Raw genomic sequence first — 24,774 nt, 5'->3', positions numbered from 1 at the left:
AGACATGCGATGATGAAGGCCCTCATGAAAAGATTGTGATCATTTTTGGCATTTTTTCCAGTCTTCATGTTGCTTTTAACCTTGTCTTTTAGCCCTGGAGACATTTTAGCTCCCCTGTTACTTAAAAAAAAATACATTAGCATTCAGTCAGTTTGTATTGATTTCAGCTTTTTGGGTAGTCATGGCAACATGCTACATAGTCTAGTGCATTGTTTAAACTGTGCATCCTTAAGGAAAGAAACCCAAACATTTCCCACAGCGGCACATAACTGAGTAAATCCATGCTGCCACTTGACCCCTTGACCCCATGATATGCAGTGCTTCATTGCCAGTGTGCACTGAAGAATAGTTTAAGAAAACAAAACATTTTTTAGGCTCGTTCATCAACACCGACTTTCGTGATGAATCACAACGTTGGTTTGTTGTCTGTAGCAAATGCAAATGAATCTCACCACCTACACACACACACACACACACACACTTTACATTGCAGTTTGAAAGGCACGACGTGCGAAGCAAATAAACCAAAATAAAAGATGTCTATTTTCCAGCTGCAGGAGTGACACATGCTGAGAGAGGAAGAGGTGGAACGTCTTGTGGCAGGAAAGTTCACGAGTGAGTTTCACCGAAGAGAAAGAGGTCAGCGCTACACAGAGGAGGGATTTATTATTGGAGCAGAGAGGTGATGGAGTGCGAGTGTACTGAAAGTGAACGCCCGTACGACACAGAAACACGTACATTTATTTTGTCATTTGAGTTCATTTTGTTTTTATGATTCCTATGTCATCGCACCGTGGCCAAGTGGTTAGCATGTTGGCCACCCAGTGAGGAGATTGTGAAGACCTGGGTTTGAACCTCCGCTGGGCATCTCTGTGTGGAGTTTGCATGTTCTCCCCGTGCGTGCGTGGGTTTTCTCCCCACACGTTCTAAAAACATGCATGTTAGGTTAATTGGTGACTCTAAATTGTCCATAGGTATGAATGTGGCCGTGAATGCTTGTTTGTCTATATGTGTCCTGTGATTGGCTGGCGACCAGTCCAGGGTGTACCCGAAGTCAGATGGGATAGGCTCCAGCATACCCCCGTGACATTAATTTGGATAAGCAACATAGAAAATCACACCCTCCCGTGAATCTCCAGCGCAAATTAGCACAAATAAATAATATATTGGCTCCACATATGCATATAAATTCATTTCAAAAACACAAAATGTTGACTAAAGTGTTTAAATAATAAGCATTTAACGGCCCAGTTAAACTGCCACACAATCTCTTTGTACTGACCCTCAATTTGGGAAATCTTGCGCCACTTTTGGTTTGATTTTTATTTATTATTTGATTTGAATTTTTTGTAGATTTTTTTGTATTGTATTGAATTTTTTTTATTGATTTTTTTTGTATTTTTTCCATTTATATTTATTTTTATTTTACCTGATAGAACAGTTACTTTACATTTGCATATTAAATTAAATGCATTGATTTATTCGTTTATTTTTATTAATTTTTATTTTACCCTATAGAACACAGTGACTTACCATTTGCATATTAAATGAAATGCATATTTATTGCTGTTTAAAAATTGTAAATCCATTTTATTTTTATTTTTATTTTTATTTTTATTTTTATTTTTATTTTTATTTTTATTTTTATTTTTATTTTTATTTTTGTTGACACATTTTGCCACATACGAGTAAATTCCTCCATAGGTGTGAAATGCAAATAGGCTGTTTATGTGTGTGTGTGTGTGTGTGTGTGTGTGTGTGTGTGTGTGTGTGTGTGTGTGTGTGTGTGTGTGTGCGTGTGTGTGTGTGTGCGTGTGCGTGTGTGGGAGAAATATGCTGTTTATGTGCATGTGCGTGCCCATTTGTCATCACTTCCAAGAATACTTCAGCAACTGTTCAAAATGTCGTATTGTGTGTCTCTTTGTGTGCGTGTGCGTGAGGAGGCTGGGCACGGGAGTCTGCAGGTCAAGTGGGTGAGCGGCGAGGGAGGAGAGAGAGAGAAAGAGTAAAAGAGCGAGAAGAAGAAGATGCTCTTGTAAGGTAGAAGAGTCCATCCCAAAGCTGTCAGCAGATGGATATGAGACAAATTCATGAGCTGCTTTTTGTTGTCCTGACGGTGATGTCAGCCTCGAACTCTTCTTAGGCAGCAACTGCGTGATGGGGACCGTCAGTGAGCTGTGTGCTTCCAGCTTTCAGGCGTTTTTGTGTCCGACGGTGCGAGCTTTGGAGGCTGCTGCTCCTGCTACTAGTACAGGTCTGTGATCATTTACTGTATCATCAACTAGTCATGTGTTGTACTTTTGCTTTTACACAAGAAGTGACAGCAGGAAAACTTTGAATTGAATGTCTCGCCTCTTGGAAGGATGCAGGGGGGCCACTTTAATAGATTTTGTGCATTAAAGATGCTAAGGTTAATTTGTGTTCAGATAGCTGAAAAAAGCATCTTAACGTGACAAAGCAAATTCTACATCTCATTAATAATAAAGACGTTTTATTTTTGGAACATGCTGAGGGCCAATAAAAAGGAGCCGAAAATGGCCCCTGCACTGCACTTTGGACACCCGTGGCTTATGCACTTAAGACAGAAAAGGGAAAAAAAGTGCTGAAAAGATCAGTAATGCATAAAAATAAAGAAATAGAAGCGTAAAAAAAACATAGAAACATTTTGAGTGAATATCGCCAGTCAGTGTGTTTGTTACCGAGGCTCTAGCCGTCATGTAAATATCAGCGCAACAACACGGAGCGAGCCAGACTGCCACGACCAGTTGCCGTGGCGACTGAGTGTGCTTTTTTTTCTCCTACTTGGCATTTTTTTGTGCGTACACACATGAGTCAGGCAAAAACCTGTGAGCGTGCTCGTGCGTGACACGGTGGGCTCGATGTGAGAACATGACGCACGTTCCTCACCCTCTCGGGCCCGGAATGGATCCTCCTCTCAAGTGGGGGCTGGAGTGATTTCATCTCCACGGCGGCCCACTGCTCAGCCTTCCTTTAGAGCGCCGCCACAAAAACTCTTGGACGATTTTTGGATTGTGTTATTTTCCAGAAGCACAAAGTACTACGTAGTTGGGGCTTATCTGATTCAGGAAAAAAGGTCATCAGAGAGCTGCAGCGCCTCTTCCTTACCCATCCTCGCCATATCCTGTTATTGGTGTGTCCAAACGCTAAATAAAACCCCTGATTCAAGAACACGTGCTGCCGCGCTTCCGTCTCTTTCCTTCCCGGCACAATCGAGCGAGATCTCACACAACAGCTGCAGTCAAAATTCCAAATAACATTGCACAGTTTTGAGCCGCACGGTGGCCTCGTGGTTAGCACGTTAGCATGTGGTGTTTGCATGTTTTCTCTGTGCTTGCGTGGGTTTCCTCCATGTTACGTGTGAGGTTGATTGGAGGTTCTAAATCACAGGTGTCCAAATCTTTCCCACCGAGGGCCACATTCTAAATATGCAACTTTGCCACTTTGATATTTAGGATGCTTTAGAAGTTATACTTGAATGTATTTCAGTAAAAACTCCATCTCAACTATTAGGATGAACTTTGGTCTTTGCTCTTTTTTGTCCCATTTGTTTTGTTGTTTCATTTCCCAGAACTACCTTCATAAATAATCTTTGTCAATTTTCTTTTTGTGATATGATGACTTTATTCCCATAATATTATGAATTTTCCCCCAACTTAATATTCCTAAAAAAACCCTTTAATTTGTGTTTTTGTTTCTTGTAACAATATGACTTTTAAAAAACATAACATAGATTTTTTGGAATATTTCAACTCTACGCTACTAAAATGACATTATTTTTCCTCATAATATTATGAGTTTACGCTCATAAATTTGCAACTTTTTTTCTTATTAGAGTGTGGCTTTTTTTCTCTTAATATTTTGACTTTATTGTCATGACATTTTTTTTCATTTTTGCTGTTGTTTTTTCCCCCCAACTATTTCAACTTTCTTCCTGTAAACGTAAATGACTTTATTCTCATAATATTGTAATGTTTTCCCAACCTAATATTCTGAAAATTACAACTTTATTTCATTTTGTTTGTTTCTCGTAATATTACAACTTTTAAAAAAACATATTCTTTTGAATATTTCACTTCTATGCTCCTAAAATTACATTATTTTTCCTCATAATATTATGAGTTTTTCTTGAAAAAGTGCAACTTTTTTCTTGTTAGAATAAAATTTTTACTCTTAATATTTTGACTTTATTCTTGTAAAATGACAGCTGTTTTTTCCATTTCTGTTGTTGTTTTTTTACATTTCGAACTATTTCAAGTTTCTTCTTGTACTTTTTCCTTTTGTAATTACGACTTTATCCCCATAATATATAGACTTTATACTCATAATATTGTAACATTTTCCCCAACCTAATATGCGGAATATTACAATATATATAATATTACATTTAGTTTTGTTTATTTCTCGTAATATTACGACTTTTAAAAAAACAAAATATGTTCTTTTGAATACTTCAACTTTATGCTACAAAAAAGACATTTACCTCTTAATATTACAAGTTTATTCTCAGTAAAATTGTGACTTTTTTTCTCATTACAGTACAACCTCTTAATATTTTGAATTTATTCTGGTAAAATTACAGCTGTTTTTTTTCCATTTCTGCTGTTGTTGTTTTTCAAACTTTTCCAACTATTTCAACTTTCTTCTTGTAAATATTTTTCTCGTAATTATGACTTTATTCCCATATTTTCATTCTTGTAAAGTTACAACTTTTTGGAAGCCTATATCTCCAAAAATTGCAACTGTATTTGTCATTTTGTTTTTCATAATATTACCACTTTTTAAAGATAACTTCTTTATTCTTTAATATTTCAACTTTATGCTACTAAAACTATGGTATTTTTCCTCATAATATTCCAATGTTATTCTCGTCAAATTACGACTTTTTTCTCTTAATATTTTGATATTTATTTATGTAAAATTACTGCTTAGTTTTCAGTTTTTGCTGGTTTTTTTTAGGTTTTCCTGTTAAATTATACTTTGAGAATGTGCGGAGGGCCAATAAAAACAGAGGCGAGGGGCAAATTGCCACCTAGGCTGCATTTTGACACCCCTGATCTAAACTGTCTATAGGTATCAATGTGAGAGTGAATGATAGTTTATATGTGGCCTACGATTGACTGGCAACCAGTCCAGAGTGTACCCCTCGCCCTAAAAGTCAGCTGGGGTAGGCTCCAGCTTCACTCGTGACGCCGATGAGGACAATAGAAAATGAATGGATGGTTTTGTATTTACACAATCACAGAGGCTGTTGCACCATTTTGGTGACTTTATTAAGCTGCACCCACATCCGCACACATAAATAAATCATAAGAGTTAAGCATGTGAGCACATACTTGTAGTTTCATCATCTTACAAAAGACATCATTTGATCTTACTTACGCATCTCATGGTCAGCGTTTGTGGTTAGAAGCCGCCCTCTGATTGGCTGCGGCATCCGAAGCCACGCCCACTCAAATGAGCCTCACCGCCGGCTGACTGCGGTCTTGCCCCAGTTGTCAGGTTTACGCCAGCCGAGTGCTGTTATAAAACACTTTCTTTGCCCTTTAAACTTTCTTAAGTTCTTTATTTCGCCTCTTTTGTGCGTGTGGGTCGTTGAGCGGTGAAGCAAAACATGGTGTTGAAGTCGGAAGACGGAGTTGGTAAGTTTCCGGGCTTCTGTTAACTTGGCTAACTTAGCTAACTAAGCATGTTAGCTGCAGCTAAACATCAACGGGAACACGTCATTCATGTCTTTAAAGCATGTTGTTCCTGTGCGTTTGTGCACGTGCTTTGGCATTAATGATAGTTGTGTAAGTCAGAAATAGTCTGGGTCTTTATTTATCGGCACACAAGCGAGCCATTATTCGTCAACTTGGACCGAGGCCACACTTGATGAGGTTGTGTGCTCATTTATTAGCCTGCCACGGTTCTCATGTGTGTGTGAAAAGAAACACAACCAATTATTCACGTTAAGAATCCCAACGTGACAGACCTTTTTAACGCAGTCAAAGACTATTCTGGTTAGTGACGTGTAGTGATTGTTGACATCATGAACTGTAACACCCTACTGACTAAATTACATTTTCCTCTAGTATATATACTCTTTGTCGTGACGTGGAGCGCACTAATCCAGCAATGTATGTGTTCAAATATTAACTCTTACCGAGTTTCAAAGAATAAATTACCCGAAACTATCAGATTTTGTGCATTCTTCTGCTTGCAGACAGGAAATGTTAACCATCCTGCATAACCACCAAAAATCTTAACGTTGCATGGGTAGTTTGTGATGGTACAGGTGTACCTAATGTTGTGACCCGTTCTTAAAACAGTTTTCAGACGTCTAAGTCGCCACAGTCTAACTCTCCGGCCACGTTTCTGCAGTCTAGTACACGTTGGACTCGTCCAGTCTCTGGGGAGTTCACCATAACCTCAAGATTATATCACGTTGTGCCGAGCTCGTCGTCCTCGGCGCCAGCTGCTGTGGAAGGCACAATTCTTGCATTATGACTGGTGCCAGACGACCAAACGCCCCAAACAAGTCTAAACACATCATTTTCTTTTCTTCCCCCGACTAAACTGTTTTGGCCTGGGGGCCTGGGTCAGCTGTCACCCTGACCCCACCCCCGTGTGGTTTAATGGAACCAGACCGCGTGGGCGTTGCGAGTTTAATTTGCGGGCATGAGCATGTACAGTACGTCCGTTGCTGTCACACCAGGGATGGTCATCAGGTTACCTTTCCTTTGTTTATTAGGTTTTTATGTCGCCGTCATTTTTGGCCTGCAGCACATTCTAAAAGTCTAACTTAACAAGAAAACAAAAAAAGAACATTAGCAGTAATTTTAAAAGAATAAAGTCAAAATATTAAGAAAAAAAATTTAATTTTACGAGAATAATGTAAAATTATGAGGAAAAATGCTGTCATTTTAGCAGCTTGAATTTGAAATATTAAAGAGAAAAGATGTTTTTTTTTAAAGTGGTAATATTATGAAAAAACAAAGTTGTAATTTTTGGAAAATTATGTTGCAAGAATAAAGTCCACATATCATGGGAATAAACTCGTAATAACGAGAAGATATTTTACAAGAAGAAAGTAGAGATAGCTGGGGAAAAAACCCCAACAATAGCTGCCATGTTACGAGAATAAAGTCAAAATATTAAGAGGAAAAGCTCATATTGTAACAAGAATTTTTTTTACAAGAATAAACTCTTAATGTTTTGAGGAAAAATAATGTTAGCCAGTAGAAATATATATTTAAAAAATGTAGTAATATTACCAGAAACAAACAAAATTTGGGGCAAATTAGGTTGGGGGAAAAAGTTATTACATTATGGAAATAAAGGCAAAATTTTATGGGAAAGTCTTATTCCGAAAATACATTTTATGAAGATTATGTTATGATCTGGGGCCGCACGGTGGCGTAGTGTTGCATGTTGGCCACACAGTCAGGAGATCGTGAAGATTTGGGTTTGAATCTCCGTTTGGGAATCTCTGTGTGGAGTTTGCATGTTCTCCCCGTGCGTGCGTTTCACATTCCAAAAATATGCAGGTTAGGTTAATTGTTGACTCTAAATAGTCCATAGGTATGAATGTGAGTGTGAATGCTTGTTTGTCTATATGTGCCCTGCCATTGGCTGGCCACCAGTCCAGGGTGTACCCCGCCTCTCGCCCAGACTCAACCGGGATAGGCTTAAGCATACCCCCACATGAGGACAAGCGGCATAGTAAATGGATCAATGGATGTTATGAAATGGCCCTTGCATCCTTTCATTTTCTGTATGTGGCCCTCGCTGGAAAAACTTGGGACACCCCTGCGTTATACGGTCGTCCCTCGCCACTTCGTGCTTCCAATTTCACGGCTTCACTCAAAATTTTGAAAATATAATTATTAAATTAGTGGTGTTTTGTGGTTGACTACGGCCTATTATTCGTAAAAAATATATATACATATGTAAGGCCTAAATCAAGCATTTTCAAGCATAAAAATGGCTCAGTGAACTAAAACACAAATATAAGGCATTCAGAAGACTCATTGAAATACATGTTTTTGATATGTAGTATTTTACACTGGTCACTAGGTGTCCGTAATGTTACATTGATGAGACAATAGCCATTGCAGGAAGTACTCAGTGTGGCTCTCCCACTGCTAACATGTGTGAGTCCATATTACGTCTTACGTATGTCTTATTGTCCCATATTATGTCTACTATATTGGCTAATAGGAGTGTAAAGGTGACTATAGGGGTGTTATTTCATGTCGAGAGGGCTCAGATAATATTAAAACCGTATTGAGACGGTCGTAACCAAGTTTTATATGCTCTTACTACAAAATATTTCAATTTCTAAATAAAGAATCCTACCTTGCAGAAATTCACTTCACGTTCGGGTCTGGAACCAATTAAGCGTGATAAACGAGGGATTACTGTACCTCCTTTGTTTTAAGCTGTAGCCCGATCAACAAAATTCTTGGCATATCCTGCCTAATGTATCTAATCTAAACTCTGCTCAGCCGGGGAGGGAGGAGTTGGGATAGACGGGGGGAGGGGAGTTGTTAGGGGGAGGGGTAATGCCCTCTCTCGAGCGGTTGCACATCGGTCTCAGTCCTCTCTCCCATGCGCGTCTGGTGAGTAGTAGTGTTCTAACTGGAGGTTTCGGACGCAACTGGACTACTCACCGATAAGGGACATACTCTTACTGGCTTCATAAATAACTAAAAAAAACAAGTGGTGTGTACATTTGGGTTAGTGAGACTTTAATGCTGCACTGGGACCCCTTATATTGGTAAGAAAAAACAACCTGTGTGATGTTATAAGTCATGTCAAATGCTAATTGAGTTTCAATGTATCTATAAAAGAAAATATGCAATAGGTGTGTGCATGAGTACGCAAATGTCACTCATTCAGAGCAGCTGGTCGGCATGACAAAGTATCCCGTTACCCGTCAACGCAAACAAGCACACTTTGTGACCTCCAGTGAGGCATTTGCCATTGGTTCTGGCAGTGTATGTACAGCGGTGTGGAAAAGTGTTTGCCTTCCTTCTTATTTTTTTTTGCGTGTTTGTCACACTTGAATGTTTCAGTTCAACCAAATTTAAATATTAGTCAATGCAACACAACGGAACACAAAATGCAGTTTTTAAATGAAACTTTTTATTAAGGGAGAAAAAAAATCCAAACCTACATGGCCCTGTGTGCAAAAGTGCGTGACCCCTTTTAAAACATAACTGAGATGAATTGTGATCTAACAGTCTGGAAAAGGTTATAAAGCCATTTCTAAACCTTCGGGTCACCAGCGAACCACAATGAGAGCCATTACCCACCAATGGTGAAAACTTACAGTAACAGTGGTGAACCTTCCCAGGAGTGCAGCGACGACTCTTCCAAGAGGTCACAAAAGACCCCACAACAACATCCAAAGAACTGCAGGCCTCACTTGCCTCAGTTAAGGTCAGTGTTCATGACTCCACCATAAGAAAACACTGGGCAGAAACAGCCTACATGAGTTCCAAGACCAAAACCACTGCTGACCAAAAAGAAGGCTCGTCTCAATTTTGCCAGAAAACATCTTGATGATCCCCAAGACCTTTGGGAAAATATTCTGTGGTTGACGAGACAAAAGTTGAACTTTTTGGAAGGTGTGTGTCCCATTACATCTGACGTAAAAGTAACGCCGCATTTCAGAAGAACAACATCATACCAACAGTAAAATATGGTGGTGGTAGTGTGATGGTCTGGCGCTGTTTTGCTGCTTCAGGACCTGGAAGACTTGCTGTGATAAATGGAACCATGAATTCTGCTGTCTACCAAAAAATCGTGAAGGAGAATGTCCAACCATCTGTTGGTGACCTCAAGCTGAAAGCAACTTGGGTTCTGCAGCAGGACAATGATCCAAAACACACCAGCAAGTCCACCTCTGAATGGATGAAGAAAAACAAAATGAAGACTTTGGAGTGGCCTAGTCCAAGTCCTGACCTGAATCCTATTGAGATGCTGTGGCATGACCTTAAAAAGGTGCTTCATGCTGGAAAAGCCTCCAATGTGGCTGAATGACAACAATTCTGCAAAGATGAGTGGGCCAAAATTCCTCCACAGCGCTGTAAGAGACTCATTACAAGTTATCACAAACGCTTGATGGCAGGTGTTGCTGCTGAGGGGGGCCCAACCAGTTATTAGGTTTAGGGGGCAATCACTTAGGGCCATGTAGCTTTTGGATTTTTTTTCTCCTTTAATAATAAAAAGTTTCATTTAAAAACTGCATTTAGTGTTCAGTTGTGTTGTCATTGACTAATATTTACATTTATTTTTGATATCTGAAACATTTGACAAACATGCAAAAAAAAAAAAAAAATCAGGAAGGGTGCAAACATCTTTTCACATCGCTGTATGCATGTGTGTGTGTGTGATTGCGTACTCATTTTAAATTGACTTTATCGACGGAAAGATGCAAGTGTTAGCGTTGGCGGGAATGATGTGTAGTTATTCACGTCAAGCCGAGTTAAGTACTTCTGTCTGGGTGGCGTGCCCTTTTTTTGTAGGTGGGCTGTAATGCTACATACTGTACATTTTGGTGGGTGTTTCAAGTTGAGAAGTACACCTTTTACTTTGAAATCCCCATGCTACTTCCACATAGACATGAAGTCAAGAGGCTGAGCTGGATCACGAGGCAAAGTTACCCTCACAGTCAATCAACTTGTTGTTAGCAAGTGAAGCCTGAAAACGGATTTCTGAGATGATCAGATAATGCTTGCTGTGCACGGCTTTGAGTCTCTGATTATTTGTGAAATATTGTTGCGTCTTTCTTTTTGGAACTTGAGGCTGACTGGATGTAATAGATACAAAAATAGTGTTGCCAAAGTGACCCTAGACCAGTGGGAGTCTCAGGTCTCCTTTTGTGTGTGTGTGTATGAGTGTGTTGTATTTATGTACACATTCTTGTTCGCCTACAGTGCCTGATGACCTCAGCCCAGAAGAGAGACAGGAGCTGGAGAGCATCCGCCGCAGAAAACAGGAGCTACTGCAGGACATACAAGTAAACACACACACACACACAGTTTCATGCTTTTCTGAGAGGATTCTCAAGTGGGCAGTTAAGAAAGGGTGTTCTTCTATGCCTCATGGCAAACGTACCTCGGTTTTCGTTAATGGGTTCCAAAAGTTCAACGAAAGCTGAAATGTACAAAAACCGAGGTGTTTTTTCCCATAAGGAAATGTAAATCCAAAGAATTTGTTCCAGACACCCAAAAATATTAACAAAAAATACATTTTTTTGAGAAAAAAAGCTAAATTATTATAAATGACCAATGAATGGAGTTTCTCATGGATGTGGACATCCTGTACGTCCTGGCGAGATGGAATTCTCAGCTTGTTTATTAAATTGCTGGCACTTGCAACTTTCTTTGGTTATTTAGCAGTCCCACTGAAGAAAAACAGGCACAGACAGTGTGTCAGCAATGCTTAGCGTGCTTCATCTGGCCACTCGACTTTTACAGGGCAAACGGACGAGTTTGGTATGTGCAATACTGTACGGAACCCCAGGCAAAATTTTGGCGAAAACTGGGTAAGCTAGGTGTAAAAATGGATGAGTCTGGGTAGATTTAGTAGGCTTCTTCCACACCAAACTCATCCAAGCTAACCTTCGTGGATCTTGCTTTGTGCGCTGGGAACAGAGAAGGGCCTTCCCCCAACTGTTCCCACAAAGTTGGAAGCGTACATTTATCCAAAGCATCTTTCCAAAATGAAGACATTCATAGAAGTGAGTCAGAATGTTTGTTTTTTTTACTGCGCTTGCAGGCTTGTGCCCCCTGGTGGTGCGCAGGTGGTACTACACAGCGTGGAACCACAGCAGAAAGCACATAAACTGATTTAACTGTTAACCCGTCATTGGTGAAAAACTGAAAAGTGGAACAACATGTCTTTTGTTTCCATTCCGCAGGATAAGCTTCACAAACAAACACAAAGACACCATTAATTGGTGTGCTTATCGCCGATCTTCATCTTGACTTGTCTGCTGTAAGCGCCTCTCCGACTTGCCCTCAGGGACTTACAAGCAACGAGCCATCAAATATTCCAGTAAATGGAGACGGACGACGATGTCGGTGTCGAAAGAAGGGGGGGTCGTAACCATGGAAACTCATGTGGGCAGTCCAGACTGGAGTTATGTAGTTGGGTCGAGGCGTGTGTCTGAGCCCACTCGGTCGGATGATCATGTTTCTAATCTGAGGCGCATTCCTCGTCCCATTTTTGTCCTCGTGTCTGCTAGCGTTTCTGTTCTCTCCCTCTCCTGTTTTTTTTTTTTTTTTTTTTTTAAACCCTTTCATTCTTCACTCGGCACACCAGGGTCTTCCCAGTTCATCCAGCGTGACACTCACACAGTCTGGGACTGGTGGAGGGGGCTGTGGGGTAGCTGGTGAATCTGGGTCAGGACATGAGGACATGAGGATTGGGTAGAGGGGAACTAAGGGCGCCTGGCTGACTCGCGAGCAGGTGCTCCAGCTCCCAGAGAGGAGTTGTGGTGAGAGGAAGAATGTGGGCGGGAGAATATCATCTTTACTTTGGACGTTTTTACTGGGTCATCTTCTGACTCGTCCCGACCGCAGACAATGCGTGTTGGGATCAAAGCTCAAACATCACACATGGACAAACGTGATTAGCAATCAGTATTTATTTATTTTTTTACTTTTCTCCTTTTCTTTATGCTCTCAGAGGCTGAAGGATGAGATAGCCGAAGTGACCAATGAGATTGAAAACCTGGGCCTGAGTGAAGAAAGGTAAGAAAGTATCGCTAAGCAAACATTTGTGGATGATTTCACAGCAAATTACCGTAAATGCTCTCAATCCTAGGTTCCCAAAGTGGGCTACACGTACCCCCAGGGGTACCCCAACTGTAGTAGGGGATATGTGAATGTAAAGCAATTAGCGCCTAACAGTCAACAGTTATGAGTGCGCCTGAACGCCTCACGACGCAAGAACAGAGCATGAAGTTGTTCATTTCTCTGTGTGCATTATATGAACAAATAAGTAAGTTTGATGATTATTTTGTGCATTAAGAGTGTTGAATCTTGTGTTTGCTAGCGTGCTAACAAAGTAGCAAGGAGCAAGAGTGACGTCAGCCGTGTGGCAGTAAAAAGACATTGCAGCGGAGTGCAAAACTTGTCATGTACAAGTTTCCCGTGGTGACACCCAACCGGGGAAGTTTAATACGACCAACCTCATTGTGCATTTGAAGCGGTGATGTGAAAAAGTCATTAGCTATAACAGAAGAGATGACCAGCCCCTGTCAGTGGTGGCTAAAGTCGGGTTTAAACGCTATATGAATATCATTGAATTGAATTGAATAATTGAGTACAGTTTCACATGAATAAAACTACACTTGATCAAGGCTTTTCTAACAGTACAAAATAAACAAAAGTATGTGTGATTTGTGTTGATATCGGTTCAATATGAGTGTGGGCCGATACTTCAGGCTGTATTGGAACGGAAGTGAAAAACTTGTGTCGGGACACCTCCCTAAATACTGAGTAGTGCAGTCAACCCTTTAAAGTGCATGCAGAGGTGGGTAGAGTGACAGAAGGCTGCATGACGCTTGAAACGCAGCTACTGCCGTCTTGTGGCGCTTCTAAAATAACTAGCGTAGATTCCAGACTATAAGCCACTACTTTTTTCCACACGCTTTGAACCCTGCGTCTTACACAGTGATGTGGCTAATTTATGGCTAAAGGAACCACAGTTCCCATGATGCTTAGAGTGCAGATTCAGGAAGTGGATGCTAATACTTTGAAGTCTGATGCAGCGTGTTTTGATCACATTTGATTAAGTGTAGAATTACTGCAGCTTCTGCTTGGATTAAAAAAAGAGGTCTCACTCATCGGAGCTAACAAGTGGAAGGTAGGATTGCAAGGTTTGTAGTGTCTTCCTATGTAAATATCTTGTTACAAGGTGGACATGTGCAGCTTATTTATGTACAAACCTTTTTCCTCTTTACTCAACAGTCTGGAATTTACGGTATATCCGGGGGTTACCTACAGCCACGGCTGTTCATGCCAATGTTTTGTGACCTGGAGCTCTTACACTTACAGAGCCTGGCATTTCTGTGCTTTTGTAGACCACACACCCGGCGACTATAGACTTGAATACAGGCGTGAATTGGAGCATGTACTGCAAATAGTGCGTTCAGGCTACTTCCTGGTTGATGTAGAAGTGCATATTCATGCCATAAAATATGTTCCTCAATATTCATGTTCATCTGGATTTTTGTGTCCAGGAAAACCATGCAGAGGAACAAACAGATGGCCATAGGCCGAAAGAAGTTCAACATGGACCCCAAAAAGGTGAGAATAGTACGCCTTCATTCTGCTTGGTTTTATTTGACCATATTTCATGTAAATATTTACTTGGTAATGACCGGGCGTATGCATGTTGTCTCCAGGGGATCCGATTCCTGATTGACAGCTCCCTGCTTAAAAATACCAGCGAAGACATCGCACGGTTCCTCTACAAGGGCGAGGGCCTGAACAAGACGGCCATCGGCGAGTACCTGGGAGAGAGGTCAGCGTTGTGCCGATAATCTGATGCATGGAGGACACATTGAGCCTGATCAATGCAGCTCATACCGCATACATGAGATTAAAAGATCATCCGTTAATCTGTCTCCATCCCGCTCATCACATCATCTGTGTTGGTCGCCAAACGCGCGTCTTTTCTCTCCGCTTGCGTTGGCAGAGACGACTTCAACATCGAGGTGCTGCACGCCTTCCTGCAGCTGCACGAGTTCACCGACTTGAACCTGGTCCAGGCGCTCAGGCAGTTCCTGTGGAGCTTCCGTCTGCCAGGCGAAGCCCAGAAGATCGACCGCATGATGGAGGCGTTCGCCCAGCGCTACTGCCACTGCAACCCCGGAGTGTTCCAGAGCACCGGTGCATGTCCAGACGAGAGCCCCAGCGCCTAACTCTTCAACAAACGCGTTTAAAGACAGTTGTTGTTTGTCCCCCAGACACGTGTTACGTGCTGTCCTTCGCCGTCATCATGCTGAACACCAGCTTGCACAACCCCAATGTGAAGGACAAACCCTCCGTTCAGAGATTTACAGCGATGAACCGAGGGATTAACGACGGAGGAGACCTGCCAGAGGAGCTTCTCCGGGTGAGAGATGTTCTCGAACTGGCTGCGGGACGCCTCCGGGAGTTGACTTTGACGCCGCTTTGTTTGGCTTTCTGTGCAGAACCTGTTCGAAAGCATCAAGAATGAGCCCTTCAAGATCCCAGAGGATGACGGCAACGACCTCACGCACACCTTCTTCAATCCTGACCGAGAGGGCTGGCTGCTCAAACTCGGTATGTGGATTTCAGTCCCCGTCGTTTGACTGCCATCTAGTGGCAAGACGGGTTATATTCCACGATAACAATGTCAGTATGTAAGACTTGACTGTTTTCTTCTTTTCCTTATGTGTCCTGTTTATGAAACCAGGAGGTACGTACCGTCGGCTTTAACGCACCGCTTGGCTTCCTGGCACTTGCTGTCTGCACGTTAGCATAATAGCTCACATGCCACGTGCGCGAATTCCCTTCTAAGCTGCGCTTTTGATCAAAAAACACTTTGGCTGGACTCCTGCACACGACCTCTGAACCCTGCAGCTTTAACCTTTGCCTTTGTTCACCTGCTTTAACACTAAGCATCGATCATCGTCCTCACGGTGAGGGATGACCTGTCATTTGTCCGCAGGTGGCCGAGTGAAGACCTGGAAGAGGCGGTGGTTTATTCTCACAGACAACTGCCTTTATTACTTTGAATTTACAACTGTAAGTATGTCAGCAGCGGTCCACTGAGGTTCGACACAAATTGTACACGTGTATTCTCACTCTTTCTCAGGACAAAGAACCCAGAGGGATTATCCCTCTGGAAAACCTGAGCATCAGAGAAGTGGACGACTCCAAGAAACCGGTAAAACACTCTGAACCCGTCAAGTGCCACGCACCGTTTCCGCAAAGGGGCCACGCGAGTTACGCTCTTTCCTCCTCCGCTCCCCTCCTCTCTCTCACCCAAGAACTGCTTCGAGCTCTTCATCCCGGACCACAGAGATCAGGTGATCAAGGCCTGCAAGACGGAGGCGGACGGCCGCGTGGTGGAGGGCAACCACACCTTTTACAGAATCTCTGCCCCCACCGCCGAGGAGAAGGACGAGTGGATCAACAGCATCAAGTGAGCCCCCCCTGTCCATTTAAATAAGCCACCTTATTGTGGATATAAGATGACATAACACCACACTTTAGCAACGTTGATAGATCCTACTCGCCTTTATTTCAATTAAGGCTATCAAAAATAACTAATTTAATGAATTACCTTAACATTTTTACCATAATGAATACATGATGGGAGGCACAGGCTTATTTCTTTACTTTGTCTCCCATAAGACATCATTCCAACACCACACATGTTCAGTTGTCACGCGCTACATCGCGGTTCAGTCTATCACGGTTTTTCAAAAATTCATAATCACTGTTTCGTTGTTGACTACCGCATGCTATTATTCTACATTGGTCACCAAGTGTCAGTAATTCTACGGTGAGACAAGCACCAGACTTGATGGCTGATCTCACATCAGCCACAATAATAATAGCTTTATAATAGTCTGATTATGTCTACTCTACAGTCGCCCCTCGTTTATAGCGGTTAGTTTGTTCCAGATCGGACCATGATAAATGAATTTCCGCGATATAGGATTTTATTTTTGTGGTTAGAGCATAGAAAACCCTTTTATGACTTTCTAAATAAAGTTTTAGCATGACTAGGGCCCTGTAGACATGAAATAACACCCACTCTTATGCTGCAGGGACTCGAGATGGCAGCTAGCTAGCGAGCTAACCAGTTAGCCTTGAATTAATTTCTTCTCAACATGAGAAGCCAAAAACTTAACCACTTCCACATGGAATGGGAGAACTTTTTTTTGTCGACCATGTGAGTCATGCCATGGCTGACTTCATGACATTAAGGTAATGTCATGTAAGCTAAAGTCATTACTGCTGCCTAGTGACCAGAATACTACATACCACTGGTATTTCAATATGTTGTCTGAAAAACCACGATATAGCAAGAGAGTGAAAAGAATATTGAGAGGAAAGACGAACGTAAAGGTGACTATAGGGGTGTTATTTCATGTCTCGAGGGCTCTGACAATGTTAAAAAAACATATTTAGAAAACTGTTAACAGGTTTAGTGTGCCATAACTATGAAAATATTTCATTTGTAAATAAGGAATCCTACTTCGCGAAAATTCACTTATCATGTTCGGGTCTGGAACCAATTACCTGCCATAAGCGAGGGATTAGTGTACCTCCAACACGCAAACACGTCTCACATTCATGGACACTCAGAACTCCGAACACGAACACAGCAAAAGCAGGTGGATGTCGGTGAGTAACGACGAGTAAAGTTCATTCAAGCAATCTATTTTGTACAAACAATGGCTAAGATGGCCCAATTTAACTGTTGGTATCTCATAGTTTTACTGTTCTTACTGTACTCCATTTGAAAATGCATATAGCCTAGCATACATAATGTCGTATGTTATTAGCTTGATATAAACGTTTCAGTTCATTTGGAGCTGTTCATAAACAAACTGTATGTTAAAAATATCTAATCCTGTCCTGTCATTTATCTTTCTGTACAGTGGAAAGCAGGCATATTTCAGACATAGTTGCAAATGGTGATTAATCATGATTCATTCATTAATAAACGTAACTGAAACATGTTCTGATAAAGCGTCCTCTCCTGCACCTGCAGAGCCGCCATTAGCAAGGACCCCTTCTACGAGATGTTGGCCGCCCGCAAGAAGAAGGTTTCCTCCATGAAGGGCGTGTAGAGCGTGCTAACAGGTTTGACTGATTGCTGCAGCTGGAAAAATGGACCTGAAGTTGAGATGTAAAAGAACCACAGTCTGACAACTATTACACATTTTAGCGACAGCAGCACTTTCATTTCCCAGCTGCAAAATCAACTACATTTCCTGTTTTTTGTTGTTTTTTTGTTAACCCCCACCACCACCACCAATGTTAAGAGAACCACTTCCTCAGGGTTTGTTGCTTCTCCAGGTGAGAAGCTGACATCTGGTAAAAGACGACACAAGTAGAATTCAAGTCAGAGGCTGGAAATTCAAATGCTAAACGTGAGCGTTCGTTAACCGCAGAATTGGTTTTTTTTTTCCTCCATGCATTTAAAGCACATTTAGTGGCAATGAAGCTTTTCTGTTGATATTTATTTGTCATTATTTATTGTTTTGTGTGTCTCATTAAAAGTTTACAAACAGTCAAAGCTCTTCTGTTGGCTTTTGTCTCGCTTGACGCCAGCGTGACTTACAGCTACCGGACACATCTTTAGGTACACCTGGTCCAAAACAAGAGCTCTGCAAATGACAACCCCAGCAATAAAGACTGCTAAATTAAGTCGCTATGCTGCCCCCCATGGGTTGGAGTGTAGAAGACAAGCTGTAAATTTGCATTTTTTGGTGTGAACCCTTCACTAACCTCCTCTGTGGTTTAGTTTGAGTTTTAAAACAAAAGTGTTAAGGAAACACTCACAACATTTTTAATTTACAAAGATATTAGTTCACATGTGACAGCAAGTAGGTCGACTCGTAAAATGACATTCTGGGACTCAGGTAGTTACTTCCAGCTCACAATCTCACCAGTCAGCCTTGAAGTCTTTTTCACACGCACTGCAGCATCCTCAGAGGCAGAAGATGCTTCCGTGTGACAGGTAAGTAACATTGTGTGTGTGTGTGTGTGTGTGTGTGTCAAGTTCAGTATTCAGACTGCCAGCAAGCCAAAGTGCAGCAGGACAGAAGCTTCTCATCTCCTGCACAGAAAAAAATACAGCAAGTCTGAACTTGGATAAAGAACTTTTATAAATGTTTCACTTTTCCCCACTAGAGGGCAGACATCTCCAGGCTGCACTCGGGACGGTTCCCTCCTACGCAGCACCTGCAGACCCTCACGCAAGCCTGGTTGAGGTCCAAGATCATATCACAACTTTCTAACAATAGAAACCAACTGATGGTAGTGATCTTTACATGGTTTGTGTGTGTGTGTGTGTGTGTGTGTGTTGGGGGGGGGGGCGCTATTGTTTTGAATGCTTTTTGTTTTTTCCTGTCAAGACCGATAAGGTAAGCGCTGAAGGCAGATGTCAAAAATGGCTCCTTTCCTCAGGTCAGAAATAGAAGCGTTATCAGACAAGCTACTTGGTGCACATGATGTTCATTGTTTCCTGCCAAAAAGCTTATGGATTGTATGTGCTGGGTGGAAGTAGGCCTGCTGTTTTTGAAAGGCTACAGGATCTGACCAACTGTCAAAAAATGTGCAGTAAAAAATACGAGTGAGTGCACGGAATGAACTTTAAAAAATATTTGTATGGTTTTTAAACCCTCTGTCACATTCTCAGTTGTCATGCAAACCCAATCCACACAGCAGAGGTGAGTCTCCAGCTTCACCTCGCCAGCCACATTGTGGTCTTATGAATAAAAAATACAAAAATCAAAGTGAGTCAGAGCGAGGAGTGAGTCAGTGGATCGGGGCCATTTGGGATGCTGGGAAGACGAGGACGACGAGGCCGCCGGCTCAGGACCGACCACAATGACTGTGGACGTTTCTGTGGTCACAACAGAGCTTGGGTTCTAGCGATTGTGCACCAATTTCAAAACAGCAAATCCTGCTTTATTTAAAAAAAAAAAAAAAAAGTGCTTGCAACAGTTTTTGAAATGAGTTTTTCCTCCAAAACGTGGTCACCGTTGAAATCTCACCTTGTGATCAATTTCTGATGATGATTTGCTTTGCAGGTAACAAAAGTACGCTTGTATGCCAAACACTGATGTATTAAGTCAGGGGTCACTTTCATATAGATGGGCTAAGAAGTTGTATCCTGTCTATTTCAAGAATCTCAGCTTTGTCTTACACTGTAGGTGAAAAGGCATTTTAGTAGTATCAACTTCTCTCTTTGCTCTTTTTTACCATTTTTGTGGTTTTGTTTGAATTTTTCAAATATTTCAACTTCCTTGTGAAATAATCTTCGTTAACTTTCCTCTCATAATATTATGACTTTATCCTACAATATCACTTTTCCACCAACCTAACCTCGCAAAAAATGACAACTTGATTATATCATGTTTTTTCCTCATAGTGTTAGCATGTATTTGTCTTTAATATTTCAACTCTATGCTACTAAAATGACATTTTTCCTCAAAATATTACAAATTTATTCTCTTAAAGTTGCAACTTTTTCTCCTTAGAATGAGTTTTTTTCCTCGTTTTGACTTTATTCTCATAAAATTACATTTTTTTTTTACATTCCTGCTGTTTTTTTTCAATGTCCAACTAGTTCACCTTTCTTTTTGTACATTTTCCTCAAGTAATTATGACTTTATTCTCACATTTGAACTTTTTCCGCAACCTAACTGTCCAAAAATGATAACTATTGGTTGGTTTGTTTCTCATAGACATAAACTTTAAAAACATGTCTATTTTCTTGAATATTTCAACTTGAGGCTATTAAAATGACAGTTTTTACCATTCTATTCTCATAAAATGATTTTTTGTTTTTGGTCAGTCCTGTATTAAGTAGTCAGCAATCATCCACTAGGGCGGTACTGCATCCTGCCAACAACAACTTTTTCAGTGCACTTCGATTAAGATTGCTTGTTGATTGTTCTAAAATGCATTTAAAAATGTAATTAGTTGTGTTTTTCTCCAGTGTGCGCTACCTCAGAAGAAGTTCTTGATGAAAGGGGTGACCAGCTGCACCCAGAGCTTGACGTGACGGCCCGACTGCTCGAACGTAGACCTGCACACCTCCGAGGAGCGCTGGTACAAGATCTCCTGCTCCTGTAACGTCAGAGAAAAGAACTAAACAGCCATTTGAGACGCATCACCATCAACTCCACCTGTAAAAAGAAAAACAAACCTCTTGTAGCTGGCCCTGCAGTTGTTTGTTTTCTGTTACGATGGCAATCTGGGCCTCCAGGTCGCGGTGAACTGAGCGGTAGCCAAAATTTGGGGAGCCTACCAGCGTTAGGCAAGGGCGATCCTGCCCCTGGAGGTAGTACCATAGACCTGCACGCCAACGGGAAATGTTTTCTCCGTCACGCACAGCACAGTACACAGCAACGGCATCAACAAGTGAGAAAGAGGCACCTTTGGCATGGAAGGTCCACCTTGACCTGTGGTACTCGTGCAGGTGGACCCTCTCCTGCTGACCCAGTCGACACACCTGGTCGTAGAACTGCCTGGCGATGTGCGTGTACGCGTCGGGGATGGCGCCGGCGACGCCCTTGGCCCCGAAGAAGCCGTTGACCTCCGGGGAGGCAGTGAGGATGCGGTAGCTGGCGCCGGCGCCGAGCACCAGGCGCATGTACGCCCGCGTCAGGTTGAAGTAGCCCGACGTTAGGAAGACGGTGGAGTCTGGAGCCGCTTCGGTCAGCAGGCGCTGGAGGGTCGAGGGAGACGCATGTGAGGTGGATGATTAAGACGGGTTTGATGTGAGGCCATGGATGTGATCCTGTTAGGACTATTGGTGGATCAACATGTGAGTTCTTGGCGTTTTAGAGACAAAGCTTGCAGTGTTGCTCTACTCGTTTACATTCCACTTCACTTGTGATTGTTTTTCTGACTTCGTGCCCAGAAAATGTGACTAATAAGGGCTAAAATATTCCTCCAAGCGTTAGTCATGTTTTATTCTATGAGTCACATGTTTGTAGTGTGCCAGTTGCTGCTCTCGCGCACCTGTGTGACCTGCTCGTCCACCTGGATGCCAAGAGGCTTCATCTGGACCAGGGGGAACACCCAGGTGTCCTCCTCCTCCTCCTCCTCCTCCTCCTCCTCACTTGCCCTCTCCCCTTCCTCAGAGAGTTGGAAGAGCATCTGCTGGCGCGCACGGGCGGCCTCGATGACCTCCATGATGCGCTTGCTCGCCGCAGCGGAGAAGTCCTGTCTGTCACCTGGTTGCCATGGAGACCAGACAACAACAAGTGAGACAGGGAGGCGTCCTGCTGAGTGATGTTGCAGTTGAGGCATCCATTCAGGTCGTATCACAGTGTCCCTGAAGTCGACTATACACAGCTGGGGTGTCCAGAGTGCGGCCCTGTGGCACATTCTAAAAATAGAACTTCACAAGAGGTAAAAAGGTCACATCAAATCAGTAATTTTACAAGAATAAAGTCAAGTCATCATTTTCTAAGAATAACAGAGGAAAAATATTTGAAATCATGATTCATAATACATACAGTATCATTTTAATAGCATAAAGTTGAATTGTTAAAAAAAAAAGATTATTTTTTTTTTAAGTTGTTGCTCAAAAAGCTGTAACTTTATGAAAATCAACTTGTAATATGAGGAAAGTTATTTTTGTCATTTTAGTAGCATAGAGGCCGCGCGGTGGTTAGCACACAGTCACAGTCTGGAGGTCGGGAAGATCTGGGATCGATTCTCCGTTGGGCATTCCTGTGTGGAGTTTGCATGTTCTCCCCGTGTGTGTGGGGGTTTTCTCCGGGTACTCCGGTTTCCTCCCACATTCCAAAAACATGCATGTTAGCTTCATTGGAGACTCTAACTTGTCCATAGGTATGAATGTGAGTGTTTGTCTATATGAGCCCTGCCACTGGCTGGCCACCAGTCCAGGGTGTACCCCGCCTCTCACCCAAACTCAGCCGGCATAGACTCCAGCATACCCCACTACTCGAATTAGGATAAGCGGAAAGTGGATGGATGGATGGATAGTAGCGTAGACCTTCAATATTAAGGAAAAATACGTTATTAAAAAAAAAGGTTATATGAGAAAAACAAAACAGAGTTGTACATTTTTGGAAAATTAGGTTGGGGAAAAAGACAGGAATAGTCGAAATATTATGTGAATAAAGTCATAATTACGAGAAGACAATTTACTAGAAGAAAGATCAAATATTGGGAAAATGCAAACGGGGTGGGGGGGCCAACTGTGAGGGGCAGGGAGGACTTTCAATGTGAGTGTAGACCTGCCATGTATGAATTTGTCGTACTCAGCATGCATGTGACTCTTCAATCTGCTTGTATGCTTCACTGCTCTCCATTGTCTTGCACAGTGCAAATAAATAAATAAATAGATTTGATCTGGTTCTCAACAGTATTCAAATCGGGGGATCATGAAAACATTTCTGGCATGACAGAAGATGATTGAGAACTGCTGGTGTAAGCAAATTGTAAACAACATATAGCCAAAACCGCTCTTATTTTGAAGGCCGGAAGTGTGTTGTGTGAGTTGAGAAGGCCCCATGACTGTTGCTAACACAGACTTACTGCGCAAATGAATAAGCTTTCCGTAGCCGTAGCTCCCATCCTTTATTTACACCCAACTTCCACGTCCGCTAGCACACTGCAACCCTGGCTGACATTGGCACGAGACAGACCTCAATTCTTCTTTGACTTCCCTGCGTCTGACTGCCCAGAGGAACTGTGGTATTTCTACAGCATGAATGTGTGAACAATAATCATGTTGACCGCACACCCGCCTTTGCATGACATCATTGTGATGCAACCGACCGCTCTTTTTTATGAAGTGAACTTTTTAGCTGTTTCTTCTTCGCTGGTGCCAGCCGGCTTCTTCCTCGTTGGTGTTCGCGGCTATTTCTTCCGGTCAGCGAGCATCAAATGTAGGAATCAATAAAATCATTTCAACGACCCCGGGAGAATCGGAACGTTCCCATCGATGCTCAAGACTCGATGCCCACCCGAGTCATGGGTCCGTATCTGGACCGAGGTCCGCTACGTGGTGATGGCTGGTGTATAATATACACAATGTATGTCCAGCATAACATAACATAACTCATTACTAAATCTATACACGTCCAATGATGACATGTTTGTATGGCCCGACTGACTACTACTGTGACAGCCTACTACTACCAAGTACTACGCAAATACTATGACAAACTCTGTTATTATTTTATGTCAAGTGCGTATTGATGAATTAACATGCAAACGTGTGTGTGTGTGTGTGTGTGTGTGTGCGTGCTGGTGCCCATGTGTGTGTCCGAGGGCATATCATCTTGCAGAATCACTGTTACATCACGACTCTATTCTTGGTGTTTGTTTCCGCAGTCTGGCAGACATGATGTCATTCACCCCTCAAACTGACATCCTGGAAGTCTACGCCATGTAAGCGCGTGCGTGGACATACACTTCGGTACACCTGCTACAATACTCGCGTTAGTTTAGAGAAATGCATTGGGCAATATGTTTATTATTGTGGTTGCGTAAGGACACGCCACATAAATATTAGCCTCTCTGTATGATGCAGTACACCGCTGCAACCGCAGCTACCATAATAAGACCGAACAGTGTGGATGGTGAGTGTCAGTGTATGTGTGGGCTGCACAAACCAATTATGACTGTAATATGCCTACAGTATACCTTTGTACGGGTGCACCATGCCCTCCTGCACGGTGACAGAGTCGTCGGGCTGAAGCTGCAGGGAAGCGTCTCCGACAGCGTCCACCAGCTCCGAGAAGAAGTCGGCCAGCTCGCGGCAGTTCTCCAGCAGGACGTAGCGGTCCTGTCTGTTGGTGAAGTAGGAGTCGCTCAGGTTGGCCCTGAAAAATACACAAGAAGGTCCAAAAGATGTGGTGAGGAAGAGCACTTCCCATATGGCAGGGGTGTCCAAAGTGCGGGCCTGGGGTCATTTTTGGCCTTTCGTTGAACCTTTGCATATTGTAGATGAATCCATTGCTTAGAAGATGGATGAGGCCTATGAACTATTAAATGTTTC

General features: G+C 42.3%; 2 protein-coding genes across 5 annotated transcripts in view; one reads left to right on the top strand and one right to left on the bottom strand.

Annotated features, from left to right (window-relative positions):
* Window positions 1-1,979: 1,979 nt before the first annotated feature.
* Window positions 1,980-18,317, top strand: cyth1b (cytohesin 1b). Of its 4 annotated transcripts, XM_054766706.1 has the most exons (13): window positions 1,980-2,040; window positions 2,144-2,254; window positions 10,944-11,026; window positions 12,700-12,764; window positions 14,258-14,324; window positions 14,423-14,541; window positions 14,716-14,909; window positions 14,987-15,135; window positions 15,215-15,327; window positions 15,713-15,791; window positions 15,862-15,933; window positions 16,037-16,191; window positions 17,773-18,317. In XM_054766706.1, the coding sequence occupies exons 2-13, from the start codon at window positions 2,158-2,160 to the stop codon at window positions 17,849-17,851; spliced, it is 1,272 nt and encodes a 423-aa protein (XP_054622681.1). In that variant the 5' UTR covers window positions 1,980-2,040; window positions 2,144-2,157; the 3' UTR covers window positions 17,852-18,317. The 4 variants fall into 4 exon arrangements, with proteins under 4 accessions (XP_054622681.1, XP_054622682.1, XP_054622683.1 ...); XM_054766707.1 differs by having other exon boundaries at window positions 2,007-2,254; window positions 15,215-15,326; window positions 15,715-15,791; XM_054766708.1 differs by lacking the exons at window positions 1,980-2,040; window positions 2,144-2,254 and adding an exon at window positions 5,487-5,660 and having other exon boundaries at window positions 15,215-15,326; window positions 15,715-15,791; window positions 17,773-18,316.
* Window positions 17,477-24,774, bottom strand: part of LOC129176560 (CDP-diacylglycerol--glycerol-3-phosphate 3-phosphatidyltransferase, mitochondrial) — a 15,568-nt gene continuing 8,270 nt past the window's right edge. The window contains exons 6-11 of the mRNA XM_054766705.1: window positions 24,420-24,598; window positions 21,759-21,973; window positions 21,171-21,462; window positions 20,941-21,089; window positions 20,741-20,861; window positions 17,477-18,843 (exon numbers count right to left, since the gene is read on the bottom strand). Of these exons, the coding sequence (XP_054622680.1) occupies window positions 20,742-20,861; window positions 20,941-21,089; window positions 21,171-21,462; window positions 21,759-21,973; window positions 24,420-24,598 (955 nt within the window). The 3' untranslated portion in view covers window positions 17,477-18,843; window position 20,741. The remainder of the gene's footprint in view (window positions 18,844-20,740; window positions 20,862-20,940; window positions 21,090-21,170; window positions 21,463-21,758; window positions 21,974-24,419; window positions 24,599-24,774) is intronic.

The sequence above is a fragment of the Dunckerocampus dactyliophorus genome, chromosome 2, assembly GCF_027744805.1.
Source record: "Dunckerocampus dactyliophorus isolate RoL2022-P2 chromosome 2, RoL_Ddac_1.1, whole genome shotgun sequence".
In the NCBI taxonomy this organism is placed as follows: Eukaryota; Metazoa; Chordata; class Actinopteri; order Syngnathiformes; family Syngnathidae; genus Dunckerocampus; species Dunckerocampus dactyliophorus.
The sequence above is the reverse complement of the archived record's forward strand: the minus strand, read 5'-3'. Positions and strand labels throughout refer to the sequence as shown.